The sequence below is a fragment of the Podarcis cretensis genome (genome assembly GCF_951804945.1).
Source record: "Podarcis cretensis genome assembly, chromosome: 4".
Taxonomy (NCBI): Eukaryota; Metazoa; Chordata; class Lepidosauria; order Squamata; family Lacertidae; genus Podarcis; species Podarcis cretensis.
This window is the reverse complement of record NC_137173.1, coordinates 20,726,156-20,738,365: the sequence shown is the minus strand read 5'-3', so window position 1 is coordinate 20,738,365 and position 12,210 is coordinate 20,726,156. Positions and strand designations below refer to the sequence as shown.

At 44.0% G+C, this 12,210-nt stretch overlaps 1 protein-coding gene across 2 annotated transcripts in view; it reads right to left on the bottom strand.

The window, feature by feature from the left end:
- DYNC2H1 (dynein cytoplasmic 2 heavy chain 1) overlaps positions 1 to 12,045 on the bottom strand; it is a 153,275-nt gene extending 141,230 nt beyond the window's left edge. Inside the window, exons 1-11 of one of the 2 annotated variants that reach the window (XM_079973223.1) lie at positions 11,924 to 12,045; positions 11,470 to 11,762; positions 9,362 to 9,532; positions 7,273 to 7,408; positions 5,909 to 6,027; positions 4,558 to 4,702; positions 3,186 to 3,418; positions 2,122 to 2,256; positions 1,910 to 2,023; positions 652 to 763; positions 119 to 243 (exon numbers count right to left, since the gene is read on the bottom strand). In XM_079973223.1, coding sequence (XP_079829349.1) covers positions 119 to 243; positions 652 to 763; positions 1,910 to 2,023; positions 2,122 to 2,256; positions 3,186 to 3,418; positions 4,558 to 4,702; positions 5,909 to 6,027; positions 7,273 to 7,408; positions 9,362 to 9,532; positions 11,470 to 11,673 — 1,494 coding nt within the window. In that variant the 5' untranslated portion in view covers positions 11,674 to 11,762; positions 11,924 to 12,045. Of the gene's footprint in view, positions 1 to 118; positions 244 to 651; positions 764 to 1,909; positions 2,024 to 2,121; positions 2,257 to 3,185; positions 3,419 to 4,557; positions 4,703 to 5,908; positions 6,028 to 7,272; positions 7,409 to 9,361; positions 9,533 to 11,469; positions 11,889 to 11,923 lie in introns of those variants that run through there. The other variant, XM_079973224.1, reaches the window with a different exon arrangement.
- Positions 12,046 to 12,210: the final 165 nt, after the last annotated feature.

Genomic DNA, 12,210 nt, shown 5'->3' with positions numbered 1-12,210 from the left:
TGGTTACAGTGGTGATATTTAGTGCCAAATACTGAGCTGAATTGGGTATTTTTGTGTTTTTATGTTATTGTAAATTTCTATGTATTTATTTAATCTGCTTAATTATTTTAATTGGTACCTTTAATTCTAGCTGGCGCACCCAAACAATATTATTCACAACTTCAGAAAGATTTTTGCCAGCAAGTGGTCCTGATGCTTCACCAGGAGTACCATGGCATCGTGCCTCAAAATCTGTTTGATAATCTGTATAACAGTAAAAAGCAAATTGTTAGTGAATATTACTGACAGCTCTAGAATCACTGAACTTCTTCTCCTTGTGCCCAGCTTAAAAAGGCTTGAGTTTGACTAACATTTTGATAAAGTTCTATACTGGTATGTCCTAGCTTCTGCTGAATTTGTTAAACTGCAAGATTTAAGTATGAATATGCATTCTTTTCATAAAATTTCAATCCTGATTTTCTCACCATGTGATCTTTCACTCATAACCTTTTTAATCTACTCTTCATCTCCAAGCAGATTTCAGTGTGGGTTACATCATGAAACATGCAATTAGATTTATCCCAATTGAAAAACAAACATGATACATTATGAACAACCAAACCTTACACTATTTCAATGCATATTTTCAAAAGTAACAATTGCATTTCTTACCTTTGACCGAGTCCTGTAGTTTCGCCAGCAAAGTTTCTCTTTCTAAAATCAGTTCTTTGCTTATGCTTGGGCGTCTTACTAACTCCTTGTATTTCTGAAATGCTTGAAGAAGCTAGAAATATACATTAAAAAAAATTGCTACTAAACCAAATGCAATGGATCATCATGGACTGTGTTCATTAACTATTATATTTTTAATTGGTAGTGGACACCATAACCCATGACTGATCTGGAGGCTTCCCACCCAACACCTAGAGAATGGTGAACACACCCAGCATAGCAGCTTGACTTTTCAACACATGCTTCAGCTTTGTAGCTAACTAGTGAGCCCCTAAATAAAACCAGGGAATGGTTTATCTAGAGCAGGGGTGATGCATGTGCAGCCCACATGCAGCCTGTGAATTCAATGGCCTGGCAGCCCTCCCAGAACCAGTTCTTGTCCTCACTTACTTGCAAAGGCTTCTCTTCTCCCTCTCAAGTGGCACCAAGCACAGACAGGAACATGTCTTCCTGTATGTTAAGACCTAGCAAGTGCACTGTGCCAGGGGGCAGGAGAGGTGCCTTTGTAAATAAGGGAGGGGATTTGCTCTTCATCACAGAGTTGGGCTGGGAGGGAAAGTCCCTCTCCTATCCCAGCAGTACAATGAGGAGGAGAAAATATTGCCTCTTCATTGTCAGGTATCTGTGTGTAAAGGCAAAAGTAAAGGGACCCTTGACCGTTAGGTCCAGTCGTGGCCGACTCTAGGGTTGCGGCGCTCATCTCACTTTATTGGCCGAGGAAGCCGGCGTACAGCTTCCGGGTCATGTGGCCAGCATGACTAAGCCGCTTCTGGCGAACCAGAGCAGCGCACGGAAACACCGTTTACCTTCCCGCCGGAGCGGTACCTATTTATCTACTTGCACTTTGACGTGCTTTCAAACTGCTAGGTTGGCAGGAGCAGGGACCGAGCAACGGGACCTCACCCCATCGCAGGGATTCAAACCACCAACCTTCTGATCGGCAAGTCCTAGGCTCTGTGGTTTAACCCACAGCGCCACCCGCGTCACCTCTGTGTGTACAGGAATGCATATATGTTTGCTGTGCTTCCCCACTACTGCCATGCAGCACTCAAGAGAGGTGGCTGACTTTCAGTGTGGCCCACAAGGCAAAAAAGGTCAGCCGCTACCCCCTAATCCAGAAGCTTGAAGCATCCATTATTTCTAGCAGGTATTTCTTTAAATGCCTAGTTATGCCATTTTTTGTTGTTTTTTAAAATACCTGTTGTGGACTGTCTTGAATTTCTGAAATAAATGTTTTCAATTTGCTTGCTATTTTTTGTTCTGCAGGAGAAATAATCCTTTCATATTGGCATACTGCTGCTTTCCATAAAGGCTAGGGAAAAAGAACACCCATTTAGTTGGGGACATTTTCATCAAAACTATCACATACAATCTAAAGGGGGTGTAACAGTAAGATGTAAGTGTGAATACCTCTGTATAAGGATTATAGTGCACAGGATTCAAACCAGCAAAGGGCTCAAAGACCTGGGCAAGGTGCAGTGCTTGCTGTTCACCAGTTGGCAAAAAATATGTAAGTTTCTCATGAAGCGTTCTAATAGTTAGCACCTATACGAGAAAAGGAATATTTTAACTATATATATATGAACCCCTCACCTGCAACAGGTTATCAACTAACAAAACTGCATGCAACAAATCCTAGAGGCAATAAAAGAGCATTTTAAAACCTTCTCTTAAAAATTATCAACAAAGCATTCAATCTAGTGAAAATTACATTAACCCATTATCATGTTAACATTTAGATTTGTGATCATATCTATAATTAGAATAATTTATTATAATTAATGTTGCATTATCTGAAGTAATAAATACAACAACACATCACTGAGGCCAGGAGTAAACTTTTTAATGGGAATTCCATAAGAGAATAGAACTCTCAATAATACAGTTTTGACCCAAAAAAAATCCTAGGAATTGACCATATGAAGCTCCTTTATACTGAGACAGATCATTGATGTTATTAACCCAATATTGTCTATTTTGACCAACAGCAGCTTGGTCTCGCAGCCGCACTAGAGATCCAATCAGCATCCATGATTATCTCCCTTACCTGCTTAAATATTGCAACAGTGCTGGAAAGGATTAACCTTTTCCTCCTCACAGCACCACCTTAATTTATTGATGAAAATCATCCCAAATATGAAGTTTCTGCTGCCCCCTTTAGAGAAATTCAAACATGGAAAGGGTTTAAAAAAGTGTTTCTCCCCACCCCCACCCTTCAGCATCAGGGTTCCAGTCTGAATAAGGTCCCCTGCAGCAGCTTTTTGCAAAAATAGAGATGCAACTCACGGATCTCCATCATTCATCAAGTTGCTTGATGCTCAAACATAAGTCTTTATTAGAACCTGCTCCGAGATGCATGGGACTGAACTTTGCTCTATCATTAAGCTATGGGCCCTCCCCAATAGAATGCATTATGTTTAAAAGCTTCAACTCTTCCCCCTCACCCTAAAAGATAAAATAAAGCAAATTGATACCTCTTCAAGTCGTTTACCAAGCTTCCCTAGCATTTCAGGAATGTATTTCTCATCTTGCCATACATGTGGGGTATAACGCTGCCAAAGTTGCCCAGTAAGGTGATCACAGGCTGCTACCCATTGTTCACAAATCATGATGCCAGCCTTTAGATTTTCTTTCACAATGTGGAAGGAATCTTCCCATAGATTTAACGTTCCTAGTTTCTTCTGAACGAATCTTCCAAGAGAGCCAGCTGAAATCACATACAGATAGTGCAAAATTACTTACAAGCGCTGTACCTTCTCTAGCTGAAAGAAATGTTCCCCATCACTACTTATGGCTTTAGACCTTTCTTCTTAACATACTAGGCAGGTGTAATAATTCAGCTCAGAACATGGCACCTTTATGCTGTCAGTATCAAGCAGCTATCACAAAAAAAATAATACCACTGAGTCAAATACTTCGTATAATTGGATGTAATATGCAGCCTCCATCAGTCAAGGGACAACACAGATACTTTACTTAATAACTGACTACCAGTACAAGATTATCTAAAAACTACCCCACCCCAAAGTCCAACCCAATCAATGTCGCCCCCACTAAATTGGCAAACCTGCCATAGCTGCATTTGTTTGCTACTTTATCTTTTTTAAAACTTTCAACAGAAATATTTGTTCCAAATCTGCATTCACCAACACAGTGAAGAAGATTGTTCGGGCAGAGCAATACCACAAAAGGTACAGCGATAATAGTCGCCAATCCATGTTGCAGACTAGAATTGTATCTTAGCTGGATTTTGACTTGACATGAGGAGCATCAAGCATCATTACAGATTGTTCAATGACTTGGGCTGAAGGGTCAACTAGAGATGTCTTTATCTGATTCTGGGGCACATCTAGGCAGACCCAAATAAGATTTACCTCGAAAGCTCTGAGTAGCAGCCATGTCAGCACACAGGTTACATGTAGAGGAGCCAGTAAGATCCTTGTAAGGGTTGAGGAATAATGCTAACCCACAGATTTTCACGTTATATTTAACATTGGCTCAGCAGACTATGGGTATGTTCACACAGAACTGCCAAATACCCAGTATCCTCATTTAATAAATCTGATTCCCTAAAAGGCACAGAGCATCTGTGTCCAGTCCATGCAAATCTGCAACACACTGGAGACAACTTGGAATCTCATACTGAGCAGAATACATTAGGAAGAGGAGTGACGCGGGTTCAGATAATTTTATTCCATATTACCTTTCCTTTTCAGGCACTTCTCCACACACTTCTAGAGAAGCACATAAGTACTAAAACAAAATGCTAGAAATTCCTCAAAGAGCAACAACCTATATTTTAAGCATCTGTTCATCACAATTGAGTTTCTCTACAAACAACTTTACCTATGACATCCAAAAGATTTTGCATGCGTGGCTGAGGAAAAGGTTCATGTTCCGGCTGTCTCCATACATCATCTACAGTATCCCGTGTAGTCTCGACTAAATCCACAACTTCAAATAAAGATAAGCTGTCCAAATTGTAATAATCCTAGAGATACAATGTGTAATTTAAAAACATAACTTTTTACCCAAAGAACAGGGCTACAATCTACACGGGACTTTACCTATGAATATTTTAATGAAAATACTGTGTAAGAAACTTGACTGCAAATGCTTTGGGATTTTGCCATTTTGATTGTTATTTACTCACTACTTAACGTCAGCCTTTGCCAACCTAGTGCCTTCCAGATACTGCTGGACCATAACTCCCATCAGCTCCAGCCAACCCAATGGCTGGGGCTGACCAGAGTTGTAGTTCATCAACATCTGGAGGCCACTAGATTAGTGAAAGCTGACTTGCATCTTTGAAGGCATGACACGCAGTAAAATCCTAATACAACAAGAACTGACAACCCTGTTCGTTTTTGTGAAAATATTGTTTTTTATGCAGTACATGCAAATGTATTTTATTTTCTTGAAATTATTTGTAGCCCATTTTTCAAATGCATTGTCTGAAGCAGCTTATATTAAGAAACAATGGCAACTAGTGACTGGCAGTGAACGAAGAAGTGGCAGAAGAAGAGGGGATTCCCAATGCCCTTACCAGACAGTACTGCAAGACAGCAACAGCTGCATAGCTTTGTCTGGTCATTTATGAGCTGTGTGCTGGCAATGCTAACCTAGCATGCCCATGCCTCTGTTTCACAACATTTCAGGTAAGAAATCAGGAGCCCCTCCCACACAGATGCTGCTTATCAATGGTAACCACTTTCCTCCCAGCATGCCACTTCACTAGCCACCACATCTCACAAACAGAGCTCAATCAACCAAACGTTTATGAATGAATGCACATTCTCAACTATCTCAGGGATGTCACTGGGTGCCACAGGGCATGTGCTGCCCCACGTTATTCCTAAATATTTGAAATGGAGCCAGATAACAACAAGCTCAAACATTTGAGAGTACCTGCTGATTTCTGTAGAGAGCAAAAACATTCAAATGGGCAAATTCCTAATGGGCAGAGTACCCAATCCTTCAAACCCTTCTTTGCGGTTTCAAGAAATCACTGAACTATGCTTCCAAGCAAAGACTACACTCCAGTGAAGTCAAATCCCTGAAGTTGCAAAGAGGGTTTCAATCTCTCAAAGCTGGGAATAGTAATCAAGCATGCATGTGGAGCTGTTGGCTGCGACTATTGTGCTAGACTGGGGCAGGTTTTATATAGAACATCACTGAATAAATAAAAGTTACACACATATGCAATGGCTTCAAATAATTCTTTAAAATGTGAGGCTCTCTCCTTGCTAGATGACTTGCTTCCACGTTGAGCACGCTCTGTCCAGAACTGAAACTCGTCATTTGGACAAAGTATTGCTGTAAAAAAAAAAAGAAACAAATCCGGCAAATACAACATTCAGAGTTGTGTCTATTAATGTATATGAAACAGACTGAAGATATGCTACAGGATTTAATCAACTTCTGTTAAATCTCAGTAAATTTATACTCAGTTCAACACTGAATTAAAATATATTCATATGGAAATATACAATGTGAAGAATGACTCAGAATTACCGTATTTTTCGCCCTATAGGACGCACTTTTCCCCCTCCAAAAATGAAGGGGAAATGCGTGTGCGTCCTATGGGGCGAATGCAGGCTTTCGCTGAAGCCTGGAGAGCGAGAGGGGTCGGTGCGCACCAACCCCTCTCGCTCTCCAGGCTTCAGGAGAGCCGCAGTGCCAGTCCCACAAGGTCGGGGGACAGCGGGGAGGCGGAACGCCGCCATCCCGCTGTCTCCCGATGTGGTTTGGAGGCTGACGGCGGGGAGATGCGTGCTTCTCCCCGCTGCCTGCCCCGCAAGCTCCGGGGACAGCTGGGAGGTGCAGCGCATCCTCCAGCTGTCCCCGGACCTGATCTGCAGGCGGGCGGCGGGGAGAAGAGCGCTTCTCCCCGCTGCCTGCCCCGCAAGATCCGGGGACAGCTGGGAGGCGCAGCACGTCCTCCAGCTCTCCCCGGACCTGATCTGCAGGCGGGCGGCGGGAAGAAGAGCGCTTCTCCCCGCTGCCTGCCCCGCAAGATCCGGGGACAGCAGCGCGTCCTCCAGCTCTCCCCGGACCTGATCTGCAGGCGGGCAGCGGGGAGAAGAGCGCTTCTCTCCACTGCTGGCCCCACAAGTGCCTGGGGGGGAAATAAAAAATTTTTTCTTTATTTTCCCCCCCAAAAAACTTGGTGCGTCCTATGGGCCGGTGCGTCCTATGGGGCGAAAAATACGGTAACTAGCATTGAAACCTTACATCATAATTCTCAATTTGCTTATTTCAAAGTCTAGGGAACTTTGATATCAAGGGGATACATTTACAAGTGACACTTGGAATGGCAGGTTGCTGTATCACACAAATTACAGATTCATTTCTAATTTACATTCCACTGTCTGTAAATAAGTGCCTCATGTATTTTTTAATTTTTTAAAAAACCTAAAGCCCCACTCTTCATTGGTACTGATACCAGGGCAGGGTATAACATTAAAAAAGTTCTAGACAACCATAAATATTTTTTTAAACCTTGAAAACATTAGCAAACAACAGTAACTAAAAACAACTAACCAGAGTCAAAGCACATACCTTGAACATCATCTTCCCGGTATTTGGCTCCTGCGTAAGCAGGATCTGTTCTCCTCAGAACAGAACCTAAACCAGCCTCTAACTCTCGTAAAAGATTCTGAAGCTTGGGATCAAATTCTCTACTCCATTTCTCATCCTGTAATAAGAATTTCAGGTGACAAAATTTTCACACTAAAACCATCCCTTATCCAACACCTCCCTCAACCCTTTCCGCTTCTACTCCATCCTGATCTCCCTTAATAAGTTGCCTTCTCTGTGGTCCTCATCTGATTCCCCCATGTACTCTCTTTTACCCATCCCATCTCATAGTTGCCGTCTGCCATACCATTATCCCTCCTCTTCACCACACCCTCTCTCCCTTCTGTTGTTTCCCTCCAAACTCTTTTGAGCATCCCCACTGGCTACAGACTATGGGGCCATGGCTCTGTGGTAGAGTCCACAGAGATTTGGGTTCTTTTGACAGGGCTGGATAAGATTCAAAAACTGAAAAGCTGAAAAGCCACAGTCAGCGAGTTTAGCTATGGGATGAAAACCTGAGGCTCTCCAGATGTTGTCAAACTCCAATTCCATTGGCCCCAGAAAGTATGGCCAATTGTTAGGGATGATGGGACCTGTGGTCCAACATCTGGAGGGCTGCAGCCCCTCCCCCCTTGGTACAGGCCATATTGAGCTACATAGAGCAACAATATGACACAGTATTAGGCAGTCCCCTATATTCCTTTGTTTCTCTAACTTCACTTTCCATTCCCTCCAATACAGCTGCTGTCTCCTGCAATGAAACCATCTTTTGAAAAATAATTGATGACCTCCTCACTGCCCAGTTCTCTCTCTCTGTCTCTCTCTGCAACTGTCTGCTGTCCTTGATACATGTTTGGTCTCTTACCTTTTCTTGGCTACCTCTATACCCTAAGTCTCAGTGATTCTTTCTTCCAATGATTCCTCTTCCTACCTAATTGTTTATGTTTCCATAGTGTGAAACTCTTCTTCTGCTTTCCCTCCCTCTACTAGTCCCCCAGAATTTTATTCTGCTTTTCTCACTACACACTCTTCAGAGGTGAGCTCATAAAATCATGGCTTTCTGTACCACATATACACATCATCCAGTTCAACCTGTCTACCCCAGACCTTTCTCTCATCATCTCCATCACCTCTGCCCCTGTGACACTTCCATTTGGATGCTACATTGTCATCTCAAGCTCAAGACTAAACTTCTAATCTTCCCTCGTCTCCTTCTTCTTGAGTATTTTAATTTAATTTAACAATATCACCATGCTGAACAGGTAAAAGCTCTGCCTCTCCCTCCTTTGTTCCCATTATTTGTTGCAAGGTTGCACCACTTTCCTCTTTACAACACTGCAAAAATATGGCCTCATCCTCTATCTATGCAGGAAAAACTTTGGTTTATGCCCTAGTCGTATCTTGACTTAATGAATGCACCTTTGTCCTCTCTGATCTTCCACCACCTCATCTTGGTCCTATCAGCTCTACCCTATCCGCTCCCAAACAAAACACAAACTTCTCCTCCTTGCATAAAAACTCTCCATGGTCTTGTGGTGGAGCTGGAGGGGCAAAGGTCCTGGGGCAGAACTTTACTGGCCCTTAGGAGTGGAGAGATGGGAGAGACAAGCTCTCTTGCAAACATCCATCCTGCCAGGGGATAAGGCATCACCCAGAGCACTGTTCTGCACATTACTCAAGAGTTTCCAAGCCACTCTTCTGTTCCTCTTGCTATGTCAAGGAAGAAGTAAACTAGATGCTGACTTCACATTATGTGCAAAGCAGAACTCATGGTTTGTTTTCATCAAACCAACCAGAGTCAGGAGGCCAAGAACAAACCTTGGATTCCCAAAATGTGGTTTGTTTAAGGGAAACATAAAGCCAGCCTCTGATTTGTTTCATCCCCAGTGTGGAAGGAGTAGTGGAGGAGCTATTCAGGAACTTCAACTCATTCACATTAAAGAATTTTTTTTTTAAAAAAAAACCCACTACGGTTTAATGTGAAGTGTGAACCAGACCATAGTAAAATAGCAGCAAAAAAACAAACAAACCTGCATGTGTATTGAAATAAGTTGAATATTGCATTACTCACCCTCAACAATACTGGTGCAAATACCTGCCGTACTGCCTGATAAAGCATATTTATAGGAGAATCTAGCATAGATGATACAAGAATATTGCTATGAAGGTTCTCTTCTGTGATTATATCTGGTCGTAGTTTGAAGAATACCAGCATTCTGTCTTCTGAACTGCCAGCTTCAACCTATACAATCAAGAAACACAAATATTCATATAGTCTAAAGAAGAAAACTTATTAACCAAAGTGGTAGTATTTATAAGCCACTAAAATTATAGTAAATGTAAATTACAAGTATAGTGACGTGCTTCTTGCTCATACTCTATATCAGCGGTTCCCAAACTTTAGTCACAGAGCACTTTTCTGGAGGGAAATTTGTCACAAAGCACTACTGTTGCTCTTATGCCAAAGGCATGTATGTGCATTGTTCTTTCTAATCTCTTCACAGAGCACTGGAGATGCTTCACAGAGCAGTTTGGGAACCACTGCTCTACATTATATACAAGAATCAGTAGTATGTTGCCTGAGTGTTTTGTACAGCATATGGGAAGACTCACTTCAGGTTTGTAATTTGCTTTTTTGTTTTGCTAAAATCCCAATAGTTTTCCAATGGTTTGGAATGTATAAACCATGAATGCTCAAGATCACTTATCAATTAAACTGCAGCTAATTTGTGTCAATGCAGCTATTTTATACCAGGGAAGATTATTTGTCTAACTAGCCCAGTCTCTAGAGTGTTAAGCAGAGGTTTTTCCCATGATCTGCAACCTGCTATTTTTTCCTCCTTTAAAAAAACAAAAGTGTGAGTCTTTTTGCTTAACCATGTGACTTGTTTTGCTGGACCTGACCATCTAGTTCTGCATTCTTTATAAGAATTCCAACAAATAATATGCAACATGTGATCCAACTGAAGGTGGCCATGGCCAACTTCCTTCTGCCCACCTCAGCTTATACGTATGCAATAAAAACAGTGGAAACAGATTAAAATAGGTGTACAGTCTAAGCACTGCAGCACTACAGTCTAAGATCCATTAATTTCAGGGGAATTTGTAGGCCTCCTATAAAATACTAAATGAGAATGCACACAGCCTCAGTCTATCTATCCACAAAGGATGAGCACCTGCTCAGGCAGTTCTGAACACCCATTTCTCTAGTCTGTTAAGTAACTGGATCATACATCACACACTGTGGTATACTTGGATGTTTTATTGCTGTAATCTAATCTCTCTCTTATATTACTGCAGTGCATTACATGTGGGGCTGCCTTTGATGAAAGTCCAGAAATTACAGCTAGTGCAGAATTCAGCAACCAGATTATTGATCAGAATCAGAAAGCCTGAGTGTATTACATCGATTCTGGCCTGACTCCGCCAGTTTCCAGGTTCAATTCAACTGAAAAAGTAGTGAGGGAAGAAAAACGTCCTCTGTCAAATCTCCACTTGTCAGTCATACGCCCAGCGGTTAAAAGCACAGGAGCCCTGGCAGGGCAGAGTGGCAGACTTGTAAGAGGCATACCGGATAGTATCTCAGCATTCAAGTGCCTAGAAGCCTGGATTCACAAGGGGATCCTCAAAACATGCAAACATGCTACAAAGTTGCAATCCTCCTCTCACCCTCAGTTCACAGGATGCCAAAGAATCATAGAATTGCAGAGGGAGAAGGGACCACAAGGTTTCTGCATTGCCCAACAACCCTCAGATTTAAGACTCTTGTGCTCTACCAACTGGGCTATCCCTGCTGTATAGCAGGCTGCAGTCTAACAGTGCAATCCTAGGAAGCCAAAGCTACATTTGGCCGGGGGGGGGGGGGGTTGCCCCAGATGAAGTCTCCAGAGGAACACCACTGGGGCTCCCAGCCTTTGTGTGTGTGTGTGTGTGTGTGTGTGTGTACACAAATGTGCAAGGAAGGGTGCCAAACTGGGTGTCTGGCCCGGCTGAAATAAAGCCTCGTTTTGCTCCTGGCTTGTTTCTTGGGAGCAACCCCAACTTTTTCAAGCCATCCTGCCCCAAGCGCCGGTGCGATCCTAAACTCGGGGGAGGGGTGATCCCCCTTGGATTCCACGGGGCTCCGCCGACTTGCGTTGCTCGGAGCCGCAGCTGCTGCTCAGGAAGGCAAGCCCGTACCCTGTTGGAGACCACGATCTGGCGGTCCTCCGAGTGCTGCACGCACAGCAGGAACTCGTTGCCGTCGTCCAAGAAGTTGGCCAGCTCGGGGCCGCCCGAGAGCGGGGCGAGGCTGGCGGACGACGACAGACCGAAGTAGTTGGCGGCCGTGGCCGAAATGAAGATCTTCCTCTTGTCTCCATCGCCGTCCCCGTCCAGAGGCATGGCGGCCGGCAGAAGCGCGGGAGGCTCGGGGAACCTGGGAGGAGGAAAGCTCTTCAGACGGGCATCATGCTCGGGACTCGACCCGGGATCTGGAGAAAGAGACGGGGGGGGGGGACAATTTTCCAGGGCTTGTTAGGATTGCCTCACGATAAGAAACGAAAGTGGGCGGTGAAGGCTATTTAAGTAATATTCAAAATAAAAGCTGTCCTGAAACCGGTGTCGAAGGGGAAAGGGGCCCGACAACGGATACCAAGCAGGGAGCGGTTCTCTGAGAGGCGGGTGGGTGGCGTGGGGAGGGGGGGGGCGAAAGAGCCGCTACTACACGGCCCAGCCTCAAGAGACAGGAGAGAAGCCGGGTTGTGAGGCCAGGCGGCGATGCGAGGCCCGGTTGCTATGGTAACGCGGGGCGAAAATGGCCGCCAACCCACCCCACTGGAAGCCGTCTGCGCGTGCGCGCGCGCCTTCCCAGGCCAGAGCAAACGACGGCCGCTTTCCAGAACGCGAGATCGGCAATCGCCAGGCCAGGCCGGTTCTGCG